The 24,984-nt window shown below is 39.7% G+C and overlaps 1 protein-coding gene across 1 annotated transcript; it reads right to left on the reverse strand.

The window, feature by feature from the left end:
• Positions 1 to 3,215: 3,215 nt before the first annotated feature.
• LOC142134188 (ras association domain-containing protein 2-like) lies at positions 3,216 to 13,519 on the reverse strand. Its single transcript, XM_075194517.1, has 4 exons — positions 13,345 to 13,519; positions 12,407 to 12,570; positions 4,082 to 4,183; positions 3,216 to 3,320 (listed from the first exon to the last, which is right to left on the reverse strand). The coding sequence occupies exons 1-4, from the start codon at positions 13,517 to 13,519 to the stop codon at positions 3,240 to 3,242; spliced, it is 522 nt and encodes a 173-aa protein (XP_075050618.1). The 3' UTR covers positions 3,216 to 3,239.
• Positions 13,520 to 24,984: the final 11,465 nt, after the last annotated feature.

The raw sequence follows: 24,984 nt of genomic DNA on the forward strand, positions 1-24,984 counted from the left end.
TGGATTGGGATTTACAACTACACCATTGGTCCTTGTAATTGATTTACTGGTGGGCTGGCATATCCCAATCCAACACTTTAGCTGAAATTAAAGAGGTTGTACACATAATCAAAAATATTTATTGTAGGGCCGTGTTTCATTAACTGTTTTCACAATTCCGTCTCTGCAAGGACTTCACCTGTTCTCTTCAGAGTCCAATTTCACATTTACACCAATACAAATCTAACCAACAACCCCTACACCCAAAGTACATATCCACTGTATACATTGGTCAGCTTGTCAGACTGTTCTTCTCCCACCTTCCTTCTGTCTGGTGCTTCTTGGATCCAAGACTTGTTTTTATAGACTTGTAACTATTTCTACTTTCAACCTGACACCTTCTCTCACAGCCATATCTGAAGATGCCTAAAGATGAAATACAGAACTGGATTCTCCACTCCCTCTCCAACTTGTGACCATGCTGCAACCAAACCCACACTATATGCATCTGTTTGTATATAAAAGAAACGTCAGGAGTCTGCACCATAGGGAACAGCAAAGGGAAGAAAAAGAGTTCTATGAAAGCTGAGTTAAAGGTGCAAGTTTAGTGGCAAAGTGACTCACAAATATTCTGCAATATCTGACCAATCCCAAGGAAGTATGGAGTTAGGTATTCCATTCCGGCCTGGACCACTGATTTACTTCCTCAGTTTGTCTGCCTCTGGTTTATTTTGACCTTGGCCCACTACATACACCATATATTTGACCTCTGTCATCACTTTGTCACATTTCAGTTTGGGTTTGTGGTAGCCCAGCTGTTCTTGAACATTGCAAGAAAGCCTCTACTTAAGTATATGGAACTGCCATTCTGTGGAATATATCACAAAGTCATTAGGATAAGTTTCAAAGGCGTTGCAAAGGCTGGATGTGTGTAAAGATCTCATTGGTAGAAAAGGGGGAGCAGACTCCAAATGAGGAAATATTCAGCTTCTCTTTCCAATCCTTGTTAAGCCTTCCACAAAAGTGATGTGGTGATAATTCAATATTTGGATGAAGAATGCTGAAAAAAAGAAGCATTATTAGATCAATTGCTAATAATTGTTTAATAGAACAAGAGGTTGCACTTTCAAACAATCTCGATTCGAATAATAAATACTGAACACTTGTCAGATTCTCTACCTCACTGACCCTGGGCATGAAATAAGCATTTAAACAAGAGACTGTTCAAGAGGGTTGAAGTTATGACAAAACCAGATGGACATGTCAGGTTTTGGAACCTTCACAATTGGGTTGGACCATTCACTTATGGACTCCTTAATTATTTCCATGTCTAACATCTTATCTATGTCTTCTTTAATGGCTATCCAGTAAAGCTTCTAGTTCATTATCAACACCACAGGGGTGGTTCTGTTCCTTGTTTCTGTCTCATGCTGTGTTTTGGTTTGAGTCACTGTTGCTGAACCTGTTTTTCTACCTAACTACGCATCTTGCAGGCTGCCTGTCACTGACAGTATGCTTGGACCTGACTTCACTAATGGTCTGCCGCCTGCTACTGACCATGTGCTTGGACCTGACTATGCAATCTGCCTTCCACATACCTCTGACATTGTATTGGGATCTGTTTCCATTGGCTGTTACCCTCTGTCTAGATCATTGGCATCAGTCGGCATTCAGTCTTTTCCTGGACATCTAGATAACCACTTACGAGTGACTTTATTATCTAGTTTATTATGTCTCTAATATTACATTTTATGCTGTGTCGTGGGTTTTTAGTTAGAGAAAAGATACTACTACTATATGCTTAAGTCCTAGAGGTAGCTGAGTACCAGTGAGCATGTATAGTTCAGTGGGAAAAAGGGTTCCAAAAGAGGAACTTCACAATTATCTTAAGTTCTAGCATTTTATCTCAGCGAAGACTGCTTCTGGCTTTACAATAGGTTACGTGACAGTGAGCAAAAAATTCTCACTCTGTCACTTGGACATTAGAACCAATACCCGATCTCCTTGTTGCTGACTATGGCTTTTTCTATTATAGTTTTGTTGTTTTCTATTATAGTTTTGTTGTTGGTGCTGTGGATCAGGTCTTGGTTTGGGGGGGATCTGTGTAGTTTGTGTGTATTGGAGCTGTGACCTAATTATTCCTATTTTCCACAGGTAGGCTACTGCTTTGATCTATATTTGTGTGGCCCTGTTAGAGGGCTAGCCAAATGTATTGTAGTTGCCATCAACCAATTGCCGTGCAAGGGTTTTGATAGGCTCTGATATGTAAAAAGAATACAACATAGTACTCAGCACTTCTTAGATGTAAGTCACAGCCAATAATGAGGGGAGGTGTTTCCCGACTGGCCAATCACGCTCTGACTGGGAAGTGCTTGAGAGAAGCTACTCTTGGTGGCAGTACCCCGCGGCCTTCAGTTCCAGTTCTGCACCCGAGAGACATTCTACAGCCTAGCCTGAGTTTCTGTACTTGAGACAATATTACTGGCACCAACCTGAAGAGTCACCATTCTATACCCAACTTACAACAAGTTGTGTGAAGATTTTGAAACATCCAACACAGCTGGTGCCCAGTCATTCTTTAGCTCCACACCCATCACAGCACGTCCGTCACAACAGAACTCTGGTATTACAAACTGACCGGAGTAACACTGTCACCCTTAGGATTCTTCTGTACTTAGATAGGAGAGTTAAATTTACATATGTGAGCGCAGCCACACTGCATCCTAGGCCCCGGTAAAATTGGTTATAATGCTAAATAAATATCATCCACACTCTTATGGAATCATCATGGCAGATTATCGCTGCTTTCTAACAAACGCAGCAACGCTTCACTTGGCCTTGGGAGTGGTCTTGTTTCATTTAACATATATTCAGTAACATGAAAACTGGTACACAAGATAAATATTCTATAATTCAATTAATTTAATTTTATAAACATTACTAGAAAATTGTCAGTTAAGACAATGTGGCATGTTTTCATGTACACCAAATTTTCATAACTATTTCCCATTGTTTTAATAAATACTATTGTTTAAGAATAATATCAGAAATCTAAAAAGTGGGACAAGCTGAATGAAAAGGAGGGCAGATGAAAGGGATACACTGGGAATATAATGACTTTCAGTGATCACAGACGTATAGTGAAACTTGGAATAGGAAATGTATATTATATTACTGTGCATCCAAGCAAGTATGTTGTCCCAAAACATAATTATAATTGATAAAGCCTAAATAAAGTATAACACTACACTGTACTGATGCTATAACCCAAAAATCTTCCATATCTCACCTCCGCTTGTGTGCTCCATGTAAAGGGAAAACTCTGCTGCAGAATTCTCTATCTGAAATAAAATTAAACAACATTAAAATAACTGTGTTATATGCTTGTGTGTTACTTATACAAATGCGAACAAACTTTTTCCACTGAGTATTCGCCTCTTGCCGCATATATCAGTGCGGTAATGTTCATGTTTCTCTGGTGGGATATAGCTTTGTGGGGTATATTCAATTAATCTGGAACGAATCGGAAGGCACTCCGTGTTACAGCAACACCGCAGATTTCAGCCATGTTGCAGCGCGATGTAATAACAAAAAAAATGCGTAGCCACAATGTTGTGGTTTAATTGAATATGCCCCTAAGTGTTCGTCAAGGAATTTCCCCGATTATTTTCCAATCAGCCACAATTCTACCCCAACCTATCACAGAGCAGAATTAATCGAGGCCGTCGTTTTCTGTGCAACTTTGCACCTCTGTCCACCTTTTGTAGATTCTGTTTATTTAAATTAAATACACCCAAAAAGGCCAATATTATTAGTAGCTATAGTTGGTTAAATACATTCTTCTAGTGAGTAGGGGATGGACCGACGTTTGTGGAATTACCCTCGTTCGCATTAGTTATTACCATGAATACTAACAAACATGACTGCATAAACAACTTTGTCTCTTGGGCTCTAGGTACTTTTAATGCAATGTCAGTAAACCGAGTATGAAACTTATTAAAAAACCCTGTCATTAATTAAAATCCACATTTAAATATAAGAAACGTCGTCCTAGATCTCACATAATTTTGCACCTTAGTCTGTCTGAGGTTACAACTCTCACCTTGAACTTGTTGAGCAGCAGCTTCAGGACCTGTGGGGTGGACATAGTGCTGTTTATCCTCACGTTGGTGACAGAGCCGTATGCTGGAGTGAACACAGATGTCTAAAGAGCAAAAGATTGAGAGGTCAGTCAGTGCCATGGCAGACGGTCAGCTCTTCAGTTAATGTGACAGAAGAAAGGTTTGTCGTATTTAAGAGGGAAGCGTAGCTCAATCAGTATATAATTTGGGTCATTTATAACACAACATGCATAAACATTTAATATGAAATGTGAATGTGGAGATCGGCCAACTTACATCATTTTGTTTATTTTTGTAGTTAATGTAAACAATGACTTCTTTGTCAAAGTAGATGTCAAACAGGCTCTAGGATGGGCCTTCTCTGGAGATCAACAAGAATAACTAGCTTTGTACTTGTTTTGGGACATGTGTTGCACAAATTAGTAACAAACAAACTGTTATGTACTTGCCCTTAGTTTTGCCCTCATTCAAGATGGCCGTGATTGCATCATGAAGTTTCCATCTTGGATCTCTGTTATGAACTTGCCCTTACAATAGCCCTTATCCAAGATGGCCGGGACTGTCTCATGAAGATTCCATCTTGGATCCCATTTCCTGTTTGGGCCTAGAAAAGGCACTTCCTGTTATGAAGCCTTTGCACGAGTATTGTGTTTGTCTCTGAACCAGATGCTTCCACAGAACCTTGCCTCCTTGTGATTTGGACTACAAGTACTTGATACTTCCACCAGACCTTTAACCTCTTGTTACTTTGGACTTTATCTGTGGGACACTGGAGATTTATTTGTATACCAAAATAAATCCTTTTGAATTCAGAAATACCTGGCTATTGGGCTCGTTTGTGATACCAGAAGCGTGACAGGATACTCGTGCCCAAAATGACGGAGCCCGCCGGGTCAGAACCATCTGCTTTACAGCGACTTGCGGATCTGAGTTTCCACATGCATTCTGCTTCAAGACAGCTACAGGAATTTCATGCAAAATTTCAAGAACTGGAGACCCAGTGTACAAATAATTTTCAACAGCAAAATCAACACGTAACGGAGTTGCAAATAAATGTTCATGAACTCAAAGATCAAATAACGCTACAAAATGGAGTTATTACAGAACTACAGGTGCGGCTTCAAGAAGTTAATGCTGTAGCACCTTCAGCTGCAGTACATCAGCCCACACTCCCACTACCTCCGGCCCGATTCTCAGGTGATCGTAAAAAATACAGAGGTTTTATTAATCAATGTAATATGCATTTTGATTTACATCCTACTTATTTTTTGACTGATGTACAGAAAGTACGTTGTATTCTTTTATTGTTGAAAGATGATGCCTTGGCATGGGCTTCTCCTTTGATAGAAGCAAAAAGTCCCATATTACAAAATCTTTCTAATTTTATGGATGCAATGAACCAGATATTTGATGATCCAAATCGAAGTGCTACTGCTGAGTCAGTTTTATTAAAAATGCGTCAGGGAAGACGTTCAGTGGCTGAATACACCTCTGATTTCCGAAGATGGATTTTGGACACTGATTGGAATTCGGCAGCTAAGCTGTCTGTTTATCGAAAGGGGTTATCTGAGTTCATTAAAGATGAATTATCTAGAGCTGATGCACCCACTGAATTTGAAGCCTTTGTTAAACATTGTATTCGTATTGATGCTCGTCAAATGGAGAGGAAACAAGATAGATGGGGTTCCATGTGGACTCGTCCTAATTATCCAGAACCAGCAATATCAAATTACTCTGGAACTCCTGCAACACAACAAATTGAGGAGTCTGAGCCAATGCAAATAGATACCATTCGCAAACAGATTTCTATTGAAAGAAGAGATCAACGACGACAAGAAAATCTCTGCTTGTATTGTGGTAGATCTGGACATTATGTTTCTAATTGTTCTCAACGACCTCGCAAGACAGTTGCTACATTAATGGAACCTAAAGACTCGGACCAGGAATCTATTATTTCATGCTGCTCACATCAACTGAATGCTATTATTCCTCAAATCTCTTCACTGTCTACATTGGAGAGAGAGAACAGAAGAATAAAGAATCATTTTTCAATACCAATACAACTTAAGATAAACTCTCAACTTATTTCAACCATGGCAATGCTGGATTCAGGAGCCAATGGTAATTTCATGGATATAGATTTTGCTAAACAAAACCATATAGTATTTCAAGAAAGAAAGACCCCTGTATTGATGGAGACAGTTGATGGGTCCCCTCTGAATTCTGGTCCCATCACACATGAGACAGAACTTATGTCCTTGATGATAGAACCCAATCATAAGGAGGAACTCACTTTTTTTCTCATCTCTTCTCCAAATTTTCCCATAATTTTGGGTCTCCCTTGGTTCACTAACAATAATCCAGCCATTAACTGGGAGTCTCAAACCCTATCGTTTCAAGATACTATCAGTGTGGTCCCTCTTGTACAAAAAGAGAATCAGATCTCAGTGTCCCCCTCTTCTGTGGAGGAACAATTGCCTGTTCAATATCAGGATTTTGCAGATATCTGTAACAAACAAAATGCTGACAAATTACCACCCCATCGACCATATGATTGTCCCATTGACCTATTACCCGGGGCTGCTATTCCTTTTGGTCGGATTTATTCATTAGCTGATCCTGAATTAAAGACACTAAAGACTTACCTGGAGGAAAATGAAACTAAAGGTTTTATACGTCCTTCAAAATCTCCAGCAGGGGCTCCTATTTTTTTTGTAAAAAATAAAGATGGATCTTTGCGGCCATGCATTGATTATAGAGAATTAAATAAAGTTACTATAAAGAACAGACATCCACTTCCTCTCATCCCAGAATTATTGGAAAGACTGCAGACAGCAAGTATTTTCACAAAGCTTGATTTAAGAGGAGCGTACAACTTAATACGCATTCGACCAGGTGATGAATGGAAAACGGCTTTTCGAACAAAGTATGGACATTATGAGTACCTCGTGATGCCGTTCGGGTTATGTAATGCCCCTGCTACTTTCCAACATTTTATAAATGATGTTTTTCGAGATTTGCTTGATCTGTTCATTATTGTATATCTTGATGATATCCTTATCTTTTCTAATTCTTTACCAGAACATCAAGAACATGTTCGAATTATTTTACAACGGCTACGTATAAACCAATTATACATCAAGTTGGAGAAATGCGAATTCCATCGTACTCAAATAAAATTTTTGGGTTACATTATATCCCCTCAAGGACTGTGTATGGATCCCTGTAAAGTGCATGCTGTGGTAGATTGGCCCATACCTAAAAACATCAAAGATGTGCAACGATTTATGGGCTTTGCTAATTTCTATCGACGTTTTATAAAGGACTTTTCTGGAATTGCTGCCCCCATTACTCAGCTCACAAAAAAGGTTTCCTCCTTTCAGTGGTCACCAGCAGCTGATAAAGCTTTTTCCATTTTGAAAACTAAGTTCACGTCAGCTCCTATATTAATTCATCCTGATCCTACACTCCCATTTGTTTTGGAAACTGATGCATCAGATTCAGCTATAGGAGCAGTAATTTCACAAAGAGTAGGAGAAAAAATGTTACTTCACCCCTGTGCTTTTTATTCAAGGCAAATGACTGCTCCTGAAAGAAACTATGATGTGGGAAATAAAGAACTTCTTGCCATTATAGCTGCTTTTTCAGAATGGAGACATCTTTTAGAAGGTGCAAAGCATCAAGTGATAGTCCTCACCGATCACCGGAATTTGGAATTCCTTAAATCAGTAAAAAGATTATCTCCCCGACAAGCTCGATGGGCTCTCTTTTTAAGCCGTTTTGATTACCTAATTTCCTATAGACCTGGATCGAAGAATGGAAAAGCCGATGCCCTCTCAAGAGCTTATGCGGAGAATCCTCAACAGGTAAAGCCTGTTCAAACAATAATTCCTGATTCAAATTTTTTGGGGGTTATTTGTACAACGGAGTTATTAACAGAGATCAAGAATGGATATGATATGGATTCTACCCTCATGAATCCTCCAAAAAATGTTAAATTATCTTATGACAACAGAGTCTGGCATATGGCACATCAACTATACGTTCCAGAAAAAGCACGGTTAAAGGTCATGCAACTATTCCATGACTCTAAATTAGCAGGCCATAAAGGACTTCAGAAAACTCAAGAACTGTTAAGCCGTTCATTCTGGTGGCCCAACTATAAGGAAGATATAGCAAAATATGTATCCTCTTGTACAACGTGTGCCAGATTTAAGACTCCTCGTGCTTCTCCTTTTGGACTACTACAACCTTTGCCAATACCTACACGTCCATGGGATTCCATTTCCATGGATTTTATTGTAGAACTTCCGAGATCTAAGAATATGACCACTATCTTTGTGGTAATTGACAGACTGACAAAGATGGCTCACTTTATACCCTGCCAGGGTACTCCTACAGCAAAAGAAACAGCCGACTTACTTATAAAAGAAGTTTTTCGTTTGCATGGCGTTCCTAATGATGTGGTGTCAGACCGAGGCGTTCAATTCACATCACGATTTTGGAAACAGTTTTGCAAATCCCTTGGCATTGTGGTGAACTTGTCCACTGCATTTCATCCACAGTCAAATGGACAAACGGAGCGAACAAACCAAACACTTGAGCAATATCTCAGATGTTATATTTGTCACCTACAGGATGATTGGGTTGATCTCCTCCCCATGGCTGAATTTGCATACAATAATTCTCAACATTCGTCTACAAGATTTAGCCCTTTCTATGCTAATCTAGGATATCATCCAAATATTTGTCCCAATCTACCTTGTGACTCTCCAATTCCTGCTGTGGAAGATAGACTGATTATTATGCAAAATAATCTTGAATTATTAAAAGAGACTTTGAAAACTGCTCAAGAAAGATATAAACGTGATGCTGACAGATCACGAAGGGCTGCTCCAACTTTTAGTATTGGTGATGATGTATGGTTGTCAACTAGACATTTAAGAATGAAGGTACCATCTGCTAAGTTGGGAAGTAAGTTTATTGGTCCATATAAGATCATTGCACAGATTAGTTCAGTGGCTTTTAGATTGGATCTTCCTGATTCCATGAAGGTACATCCTGTTTTTCATGTATCATTACTAAAACCTTCAGTTAAGAATCCATTTCCTGGTCGCTCTTTGCCTCCTCCTGAGCCAATTCAAGTTGATGAGCATGAGGAATTTATTGTCGAAAAGATCCTGAACTCTCGTATGTTTCGAAACCAATTACAGTATCTGCTACGTTGGCAGGGTTATGGGCCAGAAGATGACTCTTGGCAATCTGCAAAGGATGTTCATGCCCCACTTTTGGTAAAAGCATTTCATAGACAGCATCCTGGGAAACCTGGTCCTAAGTCGTCCAGAGGACGTCGTTGAGAAGGGGGCATCCTGTTATGTACTTGCCCTTAGTTTTGCCCTCATTCAAGATGGCCGTGATTGCATCATGAAGTTTCCATCTTGGATCTCTGTTATGAACTTGCCCTTACAATAGCCCTTATCCAAGATGGCCGGGACTGTCTCATGAAGATTCCATCTTGGATCCCATTTCCTGTTTGGGCCTAGAAAAGGCACTTCCTGTTATGAAGCCTTTGCACGAGTATTGTGTTTGTCTCTGAACCAGATGCTTCCACAGAACCTTGCCTCCTTGTGATTTGGACTACAAGTACTTGATACTTCCACCAGACCTTTAACCTCTTGTTACTTTGGACTTTATCTGTGGGACACTGGAGATTTATTTGTATACCAAAATAAATCCTTTTGAATTCAGAAATACCTGGCTATTGGGCTCGTTTGTGATACCAGAAGCGTGACACAAACAAACAATAGGGTGGATGTGAATTCTGAAATTTAAATTACAAGGAAATTGATTGAGCAAGCTGTGTGAGGGCTCCTAGAGCTTTTATGAAATGCGTAGAGAGTGCAAGCTTTGTTTTCCATGAAACGCTATTTGCTCTTTATGGGTCCAATTTATAGTCAGGAGTAAATCCAACCAGAACGTGCAATTTTGCACTTTGGCAAAACCATGTTGCATTGCTGTAGGGTAAATTTAGAATAAGCAGGCAGATTTGGGAGGGGACTGGTCTTACCTCAACTTTGACTGGCAGTGTAAAAACAAAAGCTGCCCACAATTTGTTAGCTACAAGTAAACGCAGCCAGTGTTTTCCCTGCTTACAAAAGAAAAGAAAATTTGCCTCTCTTGCACTGCAACATGGATTGTCCGAATGCAAACTTGCACTCTTTATTAGTTGGATTTGTTCCTAACTCTGTGGGGCCTATTTATGAAAAAGCAGCAATAAGGGTGATTTTTTTATCACTGATTATAATGGCGACAGAAAATTTATTTTTCTCAAAAGAATTTTGCCGAGGCAGCTTTGCCAATATGATCATGCAGAAGCCAAAAAATAGAATAGAAACTGTTTAAAATTTAAAACAAATATTTAAAAAAGTTTAAACATTGAAAAATGTTTTATTCATTTTCTTTCAATGATTTGCTTCTGTTATCGCCATCCCGAAAATGGCAATAACAGAACAATGTTTGCTAAATAGTCTTCTCTGTGCTTGTGCTTGGGTAAACAGCAGATTTCGCTGACAATAGGGCTTTGCACACTTTGATAAATATGCATGTGAGCATGTTTGTCTTCCAACTTCAGATCACTCCAGTTTATTGATTTGTACATCCTTCCTGTAACCTTTATCAAATATATAATTTTATCTCTTTTCTCACCGAGGCATTTATGATGGAGACAGAGCTGTTTCTTTTCATTGCTACTTGATACGATACAGATCTGCTGTGCTCTGCGCATGAGAGGCTATTGCATGGAACAGAGCAGTTGTGTGTCATATATAAGAGCAGCAGAAATAAACAGCTCTGTCTGTATGATGTAAAAGTATTGATAAAGAACACAGAATCTAGACAGAAAGACAAAGCAATGTATATAATACATTGATATCTGACACTGGAGCTAAGCACATTAACTTTCTCCCCAGACTTCCACAACATGTTTTATATTATATTATTATTATATTATATTTTTATTATTATTATATTTATATTATATTATTATATAAGTGTAAAACATGAAGTAGACCTGGTATAAGCCACAAACGTTTCAATGCGCAAAGGAAAATACCCCAGACTGGCCTATCCTATCTATAAATATACATGGAACACAGGTGATGTACGGACAGCAATGTTACCTCACACTCTCCTTAGTGAATGGCACCGCCTGACACAAAATAATACTTGTATATCATATGTCAGGATTTATGCTGGAAACCTGGTACAGAAGCCCATAAAATATGCTGTTGTGATTAATCAGGTATTTAAAAGTAAATATTATATTTATATATGTAACTGCATTTGTAGTTTGTTCTCATATTTTTAAACCAGAAATGAGGTAACATCATGGGCACGTTCTTTGACTAATACCCTTTATGTTTGGATGTTTCATGCAATCGGGCAAATCAGCTGACATAGGACCGTATGGTCGGAAGTAGGGTTAGTGTGTATAGTGACATGATGGTTGAAAGTCGTTCCAAAGTGTCGATTGGTGGCTCATTTGGTTGGTCGTACTGTTTAATATTTTCCGACCAATCACCCACCGATCATGTAGTGTGTATGGACTTATGTTCATGATCTCTATACAGTTTACAGAGTCTTGCTCTTTTCAGCCAATGCTAGCAATGAATGTCCCAGTGAATAAATGTAGAAAGTGCTGTAGAAGGAATAATTAATTTGTTCTTTCTGAGACAGAATGTTTCATGTTTAATTTCAGAGTCACACAAGCTAACGAGATTCGTTAGGACATTTAGATAACTATAACAAGGCGGTATAAATCAGTGTGACAATGTGACAGGAATGAATGAATATTGTGCTGTCATTCTCTGAAGACTAGAGGACCAGATGAAGGACCAGATGAAGAGCACAGATCTGAAGGTAAATCGTGGCAGTGTGTATGCATGAATTGCCAGACTGATCAGACCTTTAGTCGTAGTTACAATCGCTTGAGATGAAACGTCGGTCGGAAAATCCCTCTGTGTGTACCTAGACTGATAAACTGGGGCTAGGCGACCTTGATTTGTATAAAGGCCACATAAACCTGGGTCTATGTGAGCAGAGTTGTTGACCTATCTCTCTGGAGGTCAGGGACCATAAAAGTGGCCATAGTGACTGGCTAAGAGTGAGAGGAATAGTAAGCCCGATAATCTAGTGCCCGGTGCAGCCAACAGATCTTTAACCCAATTAAAAAGTCCTCTACCCTGTATTACACAGTATACATGGAATCTAACCCTATCATTGCCCCGAGCAATGTAACAACATCATACCTTGTGGTTGTAAAAGTGCCCATTTATGGAGAACCGATGACGTTTGATCCGTCTCTGCTCTCCTGGGGTGCGTAAGTTACCCCTCCGCCGTACTCCTACATCACTGCGTGTGCGCATGAGCTGAGGGGTCTCCTCCTGAGATGCTTTCTCCCCGTCTTCTTCATCTGGAAGAAAAACAGCACGTCCAGAGGGTCAGTGTACTGCATAAGTAATCATACCTAACTGGAAACAGACAACGGCGCCTAGGTACTTAGCATACCTATTCAGTATCATTAGTATTACTGTTAGATGATGACAGACACATCAGCTACACTAGTTTCTTTCCAAATATAAATCGGTCCTCTGGGACACATGAGGCCTGATTCATTAAAGAAAGTAAGGCAAACAAATTAGTACATTTTCTCCTGGACAAACCATGTTGCAATGTAAGGGGTGCAAACTAGTTTATTATTTTGCACATAAGTTAAATACAGGCTGCCTAAACACATGAGGCACATGTCTATAACTAAACACACGAGACCCATGTCTATAACTAAACATGAGGCCCATGTCTATAACTAAACACACGAGACCTATGTCTATAACTAAACACATGAGGCACATGTCTATAACTAAACACATGAGATCCATGTCTATAACTAAACACATGAGGCACATGTCTATAACTAAACACATGAGACCCATGTCTATAACTAAACATGAGGCCCATGTCTATAACTAAACACACGAGACCTATGTCTATAACTAAACACATGAGGCACATGTCTATAACTAAACACATGAGATCCATGTCTATAACTAAACACATGAGGCACATGTCTATAACTAAACACATGAGGCACATGTCTATAACTAAACACACGAGGCACATGTTTATAACTAAACACATGAGGTGCATGTCTATAAATAAACACACAAGGCACATGTCTTTGACGCACTGTAAGAAAAGGGCTCCAGAGCCAGCTCGCAGGTCTGTGCAGTGACATAAATGTAGATAAAGGTGGAGAAGTGTTCCAACAAGTTAAGTGAAGAGAAGGTTGATATCAGCCCTGTGTAGGGGTAAGTTTTGCAAAATATAATGGGAAGGGAAGTCTGTACCCCTGTATGGTCCATGCTGGTAGGAGCGGAGGTGGTGGCACTGGCTTTTTTACTGACCCAAACACTTGAAGTAAAGGTTACAGGAATCATGTACAAATCAATAAACTAGAGTTATCTGAAGTTGGGAATGGTCACATGGGGCCTCCTAGAAAGGCATATTCATCAAAGAACAAAAAACCCTATTGCCAGCGAAAATGTCCTAGGCCTGCATACGCATGGAGAAGAAAGAAAGGTTTTTAATGTCGCTTACTGCGCTGATAACAAAAATCACTAATTGCCGTAATTTATTAAAAAAATATTACCGGGCAGCTAAGTGATACTTGCGCATATGTAGTGGAACTGAATGCTCCACTTTGAACTTTCAGTTCCACTAAAAAAAAAAATACAAAAAAAAAAACTAGATTCAAATTATTATTCAGTAACAAAGCATTTTTCAATGACTTTCATCTGTTTTCGTTGTTAACATAGTGGACTACAGACAGTATGGATAGTAATAGCTGTGAAATGGAGCCATATTTTAACTAGTACACTACATTTTTTTATTATTCAGTAGAGAACAACATTGTCTTTTCCGAGATGTGTATTCCATTGTGTTAAAGTGTACTCAATGCAGTAACCCTCTTCCTGCATGTGGTTAGATCATGTGCTTTACAGCAAGTTACAGAGACTGACAGAGTCCACATCTATTCTTGAAACTGTGTTTATGCAACTCCTCTATCAGAGGTCTCAGGATCCTACGCTGTATATCTAGAAAGTGATCCTGAACATTTTGCACTTTATTTCCATTGAATCTATCCCATCTGGATTTTTTTAGTTTCTTAAGGATTTCTACTTTTCGTATAAAATATGACACACTACCTGCATTTCATTCCAAGGTTATTAAACTAAACAGCGAAAATATAACCTCAATTCATACAATAAAACAATAATTTGGTATTCCAAAATAACTTTACTTGTTTAAGGAACAATGCTGGGTCACAAATGCACCACTGAGGACATCACGGACAACTGAAGGCCCTTTTTAGATGTCAGCTCTGGGCTGCAGCTCTATCCATCCATTTTCAATAAATCAACTTATTAAGGAAAGTAAGGCAAAAAAATAGTACATTTTCTCCTTGATAAACCATGTTACAATGCAAGGGGTGCAAAGTAGTTTATTATTTTGCATGTAAGTTAAGTACTTGCTGTTTTTGATAGCTTTATTTTTACACTGAAGTTTAAAGTTGATCTAGGACATGTCCTATCTCAACTATAAATCTGTCCCCATATTTTAAATTGACCTCATTCTTCAATGTAACATGGATTTGCCAAGATGCAAAATTACTCTTTTTTTTGCTTTACTTTCCTTAATGAATCAGGCTTATTATGTTAATTCTTGCTAAGCTCAATTCTTTTTCTTCAATATTTCAACAACCTTGCACTTCATGGTACTTCGTGCAAATGAAACTGTGTTTCATATAGAGGTGCATTTGCTATCACAGTCTTTAATTTGGAATGGACCTCACATCACTATGCTGTTAAACAAACGTGAACTAGAGTATGCACCTTCTGTGCCCCTGGAGTTGGGTGCAGGTTCCTTTGGGGTGCTGAGTTTAATGGTTGTCTTACTCTTCACCTGAGGATTGGGAAATGGTACTTGGACTCCGCTGTGAGGGCCAATTACTGTGTTTATTATAATTGATCTGTGTATAAGGCTGTCAGAATATAAACGTTTTAATGATCCATTTCTTAGGTTGCGTTTTATATGTGTACACCTTTTTGTGCAGTTTGCATTTTTGTTGACTATAATCCGACCGTATCTACCACTCTTTAGTAACGCTCGCTTTGTTAATAATAGGGTAGCACTCGGTATTTCAGCGTAGAGGAAGGTCTGGCAGTCTAGCTGTTGCATTTTAAAAGAAATGGAGGGTTGGAAACCTGGTTAACGAAAGACCAATAAGAGGGGAATTGCAATAGTAAATTTAGGAGATTTAGTGCAACTGTCTTGTTTGAGATACATGCATATTCTGGAGATGCTTCCTAGATACATGCAATATGATTTGGTGAACGATTGGATGTGTGGAACATAGGGCATCTAGGAGAGTCAAGGATGATGCCTAGGCAGCAAGCTGGAGGAGGGTAGGCTTTATACTTCGCTGAAGACAATTTGAAGGCAGTGCTTTGGTGTCGGTGGTAATCTGTATCCCGAATAGTTAAACAATGACCTGATGAAAATATACACTTTTACATGAAGTCACACTCAAACGCCAGCATGCAGCATATTTGCAATTACTAGGCGTTGCATACCAGACTCTTCGGAAATCAACGCAGTCGCTGTGAAGGGAAGTGTAGCTTTTCATCAGGTGGTTATTTAACTATTCAGTTTTGTGTTTTTTTTTTAATAGAAATAGTGGTTGTCCGTATCCCAAGCATCGGGATACTGTGCCCCGCCCTTTTGTTTTATGATGTCCTGTCACGAACACGCTCCCAGCTTTCGTGACTTTGGGGTGTTTGCTGTATGAGGTTACATGTGATTCCATTCCATTCTTTTTCTACCTATCACACAGGTTATAGACCTACTGAATTGCCCCACAACAGTGCACTCACACCCCCACACACTTCAGGTTTGCCACCACCTATTGAATACAGGCAATAGGACCCCAATATACTGTCCCACACTGGCACACAATGCTTTTGGCTACCCACAGGTTAGCAAAGCCCACACAGCAATCAAAGGGTTAACTCGTCACACCTCCAGACTGTTACACAAATGTAAATGCAAGCACACACTAGGCTTGTTAGTCAAATGTATTAACAAATGTCGCGCCGACATTCAAAGGGTTAACTTGGTTGAGTTATATTCTTCTTAACAGGCTAATGGATTCGTTAGAGCAGTGGAACCCAAACTTTCTCAGTTCGACGCACCCTTAGGGTCTCCTATAATTTTTTCAAGGCACCCTTAAGCTAAAATAATTACCAAGAAGTCCCCTGCCTTGCTTTCCATTGGCCCTTGCTGAGGCACCCCAGTGAGCAAAATTAAATGGGACGGTCCACACAGGGGCAGTGTTAATGCTAATAGGGGGGCAGGGATGTCCCCTTGGTGTCTCTATAGTTTGCTCACAAATATTCCCAAAATTTTGACCTTTGGGTAATTCTTCACAGATATATCCCAGAGACATAACTCCCCCTTCAATAAACCTTTCATAATCTCGCACACATTTAAATACCAAACATGATGGCATTATGACAATGTGACATATCTTACCTACAAATGTGTGATTATAGCTGTTCCTGGGTACCGCCAGTACCTGTCATTCACAACCCTGGTGTGATATCTGCCCCTCAGCATGGAGTGGCAGACAGATTTCCCAAAATATGAATTATAAAGACATTTTCCTTTTTGAAGCTCATATTTCTATTTACCTGTATAGGCCTTCAAATGCTGTCTTTAGCTGTAAGGAGGTTCAGTTGTGACTGGCCCTACAAAGTCTATTTAGGTGTCCAGAAACTAACTTGTCAGGATGTAGGTCACAGCAGAGGAGCTTTGAAGCTGGTACAGGTGACACTGCTATCGTCTAACACTGGGATATGCAGAGCCACTGAACACACACACACACACACACACACACACACACACTCTCTCTGGCTTCACATTTTACACTTTAATAGCTCAACTTATCAATGGTTTCACTTGATATATCATATCTACACTGCAGTTATGATTTAGGCCTTATTCACCACAATTATGTGATGGATTAACCCTTATAAATATAAGTTATCTCTGTTCACACATGTCCTGACTAAGGATGCGAGTGACTGATGACAACAGAATAGCTGGAGTTACTCGGTAAGGGATATTGGTGGATGTGATCAAGATGCAGAATTGAGAGAGGAAATTGAGTGTTGCAAAGATCAGATACTGGACAAATTCAGGTAAAAGCAAAATCAAGAAGAGTAAGAGAGTAGGTCCACTGTGCAGAGAGCAAGGGTTACAAAAAGTAGTTTGTAAGCAGGAGGATGGTATAGAACATCAATAGGGATGTTGAAATCGCCCAAACTGTTACTGGGGATATCAGTGGATTTGAATGTGGTAGCCAGGATAAGAAATGTTTAAGCAATTACTGGGGTAATGCCAAGGGACAATATATAATGGCAACACACAGCAAGAAGGGGTTGAAACACTGGATGTACTAAAAGATTGAAAAGTGAGTGAATAAATAAGGTGGAGCATTTTGAATGTGCAGTGTGGTGATAGGAGGAGCCTACCCCACCTCTTTTTCTCTTAGGCCTGTAGAAGTGGGTAAATGGAGACTACCATGTGGGCAACAGTTGAAGCAGTGTTTAATTGTGTGAACCATGATTACATTATAAGGGCACATTTAAAGGATCTTGAAAGTGACAGTAGATAGATGTTTGAGGTTTGCCTGATAGTGTGCAGAACCAGAATGAAGTGGAAGGTGGTGGGAAGAGAATGATTTAGAAGGATTGAGAGGTAGAGAAGGTGATTGAGAGGATACCAGGGTAATGGTACCTCAAAGTATGTTCAATAACCCACCTGGCATAATTTAAGAATATCTAATAGACATAAAATGTATGTATACATGGATAACACACTATAATCCAGCAATTTTAAGCACAGTTTGAACGAAAAGTAGGGCTGACTCCCCAATGGACTTTTAAAACCTATGTTTTCAATGTCCAGATATCCATATCCAGTCACAGTGATTACTAACTGAGGATAGTGCAGTTAAGAATGACAGACTGTTTGTTAGACATTGTGTGCTGTGATAGGAGTTTGAGAATGAGTGGTAGGGGACTAAATCAAATGAAAGGTAGTAGTGAGAAATAAGTCACCACCCCCCCACACTTTGCGGTATATAGATCCTAAAATTCCTAAAAAAGAAAAGTGGAAATGTTGCCCATAGCAACTAATCAGCTTCTAGCTGTCATTTTCTAGATCATTATATCTAGAACCTGATTCGCTGCTATGGGCAATACCACTTTTTTTATATTTATTTATTTAAGTAGTTTTAGTAAATCTGCTTCTAGGGCTTTTCACATTCTTAGGTAGTATAACATCCTTTTTCAGATTTTCTTTCTTTAGACCAAATACACTGGTGACACACACACTCTATATTTCTCTCTGTCCTGGTATTACCCTGGGTACTTGAGATATTTTGTGCAAGTGACGTTACTCTCCTATGTTTTCCTGAGCAGTAATTCCAGTGGCAGAGGTTACAAGCTCTGTTCTCACTATGGCATCCTTCCCTATTCCTCACCCATCTTCCATCACATGACATGCTGAAAATGGTGCGAAGTGTGACCCCGTGACAGCCTATATTTTCCCTCCAGAGAGGTATTGAGCAGGAGATAGTGATCTGTAGGAGGATAGCCAAGACCAATGATTATCAGATGCAAGCTTTAAAGATACTTAACTATTTAATGAAAACTATATGGGACATATAGATATGAAAAGGCTAAGGCTGAACTAATTTTTTTTTTTGTTTGATTATTTTGGAACATCTATTTTTTTTTAATCATTTTTTTTCAACAAATACTGTATAATGTAATCCAGGCTGTGGGTCCACCCATTGCCACTTTAAAACTCCAGTTATCATGATGTCCATTAAGTGACTTTTTGCTGTCGAATTTTACATTTGGAGGGGATTTTAGCTGCCGGAAATACTAGTTGTCCGTTGCATGGTTAGTCGATATCATTATATTATCGCAGTTATACTCATCGTAATTTTTTTTGTCAGTGTGGTGTGTGTCGGATTTGTAAGTGCTGGGTTACCCTGCCACACACCTGCTTGTAAAGCTTGTATGCCGCATCACAGTAGCATTACTGTATACCCTATGTCAGATTGAAGCTATAAGTTAAAGCATTGTTGCTTTAATTTGCCATTTCAGTTTTCTGATGGTATTAATAATGTTTGAGAGTTGCAGAGGAGTGCATTTCTCGATTACAGCAGCAGAGAGGTGGAGGAAGCAGATGCTATATAATAAAGTAGTGGTGCTGTTTCACATTGTTTTTATACTACACCTGCAGTCTGCCTGTGGATTTGTTCTTGCTGCCTGCAGAAGATCCAATGCAAAGAGAGGTGGAATGTAGACAGGAAAAGCAGTGTTACTTCCATAGCAGTCCCACAGTTTCTTCTTTCTTTGTGGCATTTAAAGGTGTTACAAATGAATCTTGTTGTCAGTAAATACAAACCTGCATCCATCTCATTTACTTTTCTAGTTACATGTGCTGATTTACCTTTAGTAAACTGACATCCAACTATAAGTTTGTGTGCCATCTTTAAAATAATTTCAAAGTTGGTATAACTGAGGTATACTAGTGGCACCGGTGCGCTCACTGTCAGATTATACCCGGTATCATGCAAGTTGGAATAGATTTAAGCTGACAGTTTGCCTTGTAACTTACTTGATGAGAAGAAATTCCGAGGATAATGGCTCAAACTTTCAGCGGAATTATATGTGTTCACTGACAGTTGAATCCCCTAGGAAGATGCAGTGCTTGAGTGATAGCATTGTGGCAAAGATAGGGCTTCTTGATATGTGTCCATGACAACATTTAGATACATTGTTAAATGAAATTAGGTGGCTTAAAATTAAATATACAATATACAATTTACTTGCCTAGCTAATGATTTGGTAGGTCCCCTAATGCATGTAATGTGCTGAGGAGGGATCCTCTACTGCTTGGGTATTCCTTTTTCAGGTTGTCAATGCCCCAATCGTGTGAAGTTCCCATTCACTCGAGTAAGGGTCCAGCTTTTTTGTCTGTGTAGATTTAAATGTTGATGGAGCATTTTAGGTTCAAAACATTACCTACATTTTTCAGAAAGCCACTGTATAGGTCACAAAAAAGTAATAAATAATTGGTGGGCATTATTATTAAAAAATAAAGTGAAACCTCTTCAATAAAGTATTCAAAAGATTTAAACGTTCAGTTTTTTATCCCTGAATGGAATCAAATTGTAAAATAATTTTACAGCTGTTGGCAATGTCTGTGTATGCCGCAAAACTTTTAAAATAATGATCGCTTGAAGGATTTACTCACTCTCTTTGGTTTTGGCTCATGGCTCAATACCAATCAGGGACTGTATTGTTTTCATTTCCATCTGCCAGATCTACACACACATATGGACTACAGTATGCATTGATGATTGATTTGGCTTTCTGGCTGATGATTCCCACCTTCTGATATTGCTGACAGCTGTAAAACGATTTTACAACTTGACTCCACTCGGGATAAATGACTCATTCATATCTCGGGTTTTCTTTTATAATGGTGTAAAGCTTAAACAAGAATTGTTTGGTACTTCGAGGGCAGAGCTAAGAAACTGTGACCATTCAGCTATGACAAAAATACAAGGTTGTTAGCAAAATGTGCAACAAATTCATAGCTCATCTATAGTTTTATGGATTAGAACATTTAAATTAACAAACTTAATACATTTCCATTATATTTTATGCAAGACCCAATCACTATTGTTTCAGGCTTAGGTCATTGGCCAGAGGGGCTTTTGCACTGGAGTTTACTTAATGTTAGCACAGTTTATAAATTGCATACAGTAATTTTTAAATTATAATTGCAAATATATGTATGCTATAGTTTTTGCACATGATTACATAGCTTACGATGCTTAAAAAGGCAGTAAGTTGTGTTTGGTATTACGGTGGTATAATAGTGTGTATGTACGGTAGTTTTAGCATCTGCTGTATGGGACTTTGTTAGTCACAGTTTTGTGCAGCTGGTATAATCTAGGATGTTGGAAGTAGGTTTTGTGGGTTTCTTTACTGGCAGTGTTATGAATAATGGTAAGGTGGCAGTATACTGTGGGTAGGATTATACGGCAGTGGTATGTGATACAGAATTGAATGTCCAGATATCAATTAAGCATTGTTCATTTATTACTATAGAGCTGGTCATCAATATGGAAGGTTTGAGGGGTGTTAGGGTACCAGTGTAGTGAGGTATTACGGTAATATTATGGTGGTATTTTAGTTGGAGCTGTTAAATAAGCAGTACATTGCATGGTGTATTGTCTTGGCAGCATAACGTCATTTTAGTTTATGGTGTTAAGAGTGGCAGTATGTTGTGTGGGATATTTTAATGGTATTATATTATGCTTGCCAGGTACTGTTAGTTGTATATACTGGGAGTGTTAGTGAGGCAGTAGTGAGCGATGGGGTGTACATACAGAGGTAGTCTATGTATTTTGTTGGTAGTAAAGTTTGCATTTTTAGTGTGGCAGTATGTCGTGTAGGGTGTAGTTAGTGGTGGTAGTATGGTATACAATGATGGTGCAGTAGTGGGTTTGCTATGGCATTTTGTGTGGTATATGGGTTGTAGTATAATGTGTAGTATCAAATTCATAGTATTTTTTAAATCAGTTTGTCATAGCATAGTGGATGGGATGGTAACATTCCCCCCTTTCTCTGTTCACTCTGCACTGTAAGCAGTGCATCTACAGTAAGCAGCAAGGAAGTCACAAAACCTTGGTGCTGGATAGACCAAAAGAGCAAGTTTTCGGAACCCATCAGTGTTATATGTAAAACAGTACTGGATATCATGTGACCCCGGCATTCCTCTTTTTTTGCATAGATGGGTGGATTGGTGGGGGAGGCTGATACTCCCCAGCCTGTGCTATGGCTATACAGAATAGAGAGCTCAATCGGGCAGTGGAAGAAATTAGGGTGGGTATGAAGGCATGGAGAAGGTGGTGTGTGACGTGCAATTTTTATACCAAGACAGAGTGGGGTCAGTGACTGGGCTGGTAGACCGTCTGTGTAGGTGTATATGGAGGTTGGTTTAGAGCAGGGTTGTCCAACCCGCGGGCCGCATGCGGCCCAGCACGCCTGTAAATGTGGCCCAGAAGGAGTTTTGGTTGTGGCAAGGGGGCAGCGCTGTTAATAGAAAAACAAAAACCTGCAAAAAGAAAAGACTTACCTTGCAGTCACGTCAGCTGGTACTCCGGCTCCCTCCCTTGTCTCCTCCTCTGTGCGGTGCTCGCAGTGAATGTGGGGCGTGATGTCATCACGCCCAACATCCATTGCGGAGCGCAGCACAGAGGAGTCACCCGCGCGAGAAGAACAATCAGCAGCACAGAATTGGAGAAAAGAGGACAGGAGAACAAGCCGATTAAAAGGTAAGTTAAGGGGGATTTTTTTTTATTATTTCAAGGGACGCTGACAAGTGAATAAAAGTCACCTGGTCCTGGAGCATCATGAACCTTATCTCCCTGCTACATACTTCTACTTGTATTACTAATGGGGCATTATATATTATTCTCTTTGGCCCATTATAAGTTGTTATCCCTTAACTAACATAGTGGTGTAATTATCAAAACAGGCGACAATTTGGGGTCACAGTGGTGTATATCTCAGGTACCGCAGACCTGGTCAGGGCACCCTGATATACAATGCCTGGCTTAAATGCACTCTATTGATATTGCATCAAAACAATACAAAAAGTGATTATAGTGTCGAAGTCAGCAAATTGGATAAAGTCATTTCAATTAAAGTCTAGCAAACTTGGTTGTCTTTGTCTGAAAAGATGCGTACGGTACGCTATGACGTACAAGGGCACGCTACGGCGTGAAAGGGCGTACTCATCCACTACACGTGGCAGCAACAGTAATTGGTCTTTTACCATACATTCGCACAAACACGCATACTTATAAAATAGTACACATTATTGGTAGTTGCAACACATAGTCAGTTATGTCGAAATATAGTAGTATTTATATGTTATATCAGAGTTACATGCATATTAGTGAAATACACAGAACGGGTTAAAGGAATAACATCATGAGTGGTATCATAATGAACCTTGTTACATATCCTACTGTTTGGTGCGCTCTGCGAGGGAATCGCAGAGTGCATACGCAAGTTATGAATGATAGGGAATTATGAACTACTTAAGACTAAGGAATTCTGGCGGGAAGAGCAGAGCATACCCCCTGCAGAGATGACCCCCTCCTTTGGATTCCTTAGGATGAACCAGCCAATGATTGACGACCCCTTGGACATTCCTGAGACCCGGACCAATAGATGCAAGCCATACCATCTTCATTGTATTACTGTACTTGATTGTGTATATAAGCAGCAGCTTGTGATCCAGAGTGCAGACTTCTTGTCCCCAGACTTCAGGATTGAATGACTGCACTGGATCCAGAGCGCCTGCGTTAAGTAACGGCTGTATTTACTATTACATCGCTTGAGCATATTTTTTCCACTTATTGCGAATAAATCTTTGTGCGTTGGAAACACAAATCGAGGTTCGACAATCGTTATTGGTTAGCGACAATACGCACATTACAATTTGGGGGCTCGTGAGCTTTGGAGGTTTCGTTGCCGATGATACGCAAGACCAACGGATTTCGGTTCCTCAACAAAGGGTGGAGACGCGTCATAAACGGGTAAGAACGCATGGTGTTCAAAACCTGAATTTTACTCTGTGTTGCGAAACCGAATGTCCGTTTTGCATTATCTAGGGCACGCTAACTAGAACCTAGGGACAAAAAAGAAAACTGTTTCTTTTTTCTGTCATTGTGCGTTTTAACTGTATTGCATTGTTTAGCGTATGTGTACTTCCTGCTGTGCGTACGCGAACTTCCGGTAAACTTGCCACGTGGTTAAACAATCGTGTTGATAGTTATTATACATGCATAGTATAATTACTTGTGAAAGCCTCTGAGACATTATTACTATTGTTGGGAACTTTTGATTTTCTGCGCAGAAAAGGTGTATAGTGTGTGATGTTGTAACGTAGATACACTGTTTTATTGTTGAGGTGCTCAGTTGCTGTCTGATGAGGCGGATTGCCCAACTGGAGGACGGTATACAGGGCAGGTATACCGAATGCGAAAACTGGGTTTTCGCAAAGCGCTACCAATAGATCGCAAGGTTTGCTAATAATTAGTATTGGTAGGCAGTGCCATCCGGTCGCACCGTTAGTGCGAATTGGTGAAGCAGCTAGGAGGAATTATACTGGAAAGGCAGGTTGATTGTATCGACTTTGCGCTCCCAGCGATAATAAACTCAGCAGATTTTGTGGTTTAGCCAGGGTATCGAGGAGCTGATAGCCCTTGGGGCCCACAGTGATATTTCTGTATTAGGGAAAAGCGAGTGAGCGCGGCTAAAGGAAATACGTTCACCGAGGATTATAGATCTCTAGCGGTGAGTATAGCAACAGAGTTGAAATTATTAGGTGGAAAGAACAGAGCATTGCGGTGTGTCTGTATTTCACATTTGGCCGGAAGGAACAGAGCATTGCGGTGTGTCTGTGTTCCGGGTAGAAGGTATATTGTTCAACATGGGTGCTAAGCATACGCTAGAGATGGTCAGTGTACTGCCTAAGGAAGGCCCTATTGGTTCAGCGAGGTTTCTCATGTGTAAGAAGTATGGTGCATATGCAACTGTGTATTGTGACACGTGGGTCGGGATGACCAAAGCTTGTGATAGGCCTTTCCCAACAATAGGGAGTTTTA

The sequence above is a fragment of the Mixophyes fleayi genome, unplaced genomic scaffold (genome assembly GCF_038048845.1).
Source record: "Mixophyes fleayi isolate aMixFle1 unplaced genomic scaffold, aMixFle1.hap1 Scaffold_41, whole genome shotgun sequence".
Taxonomy (NCBI): Eukaryota; Metazoa; Chordata; class Amphibia; order Anura; family Limnodynastidae; genus Mixophyes; species Mixophyes fleayi.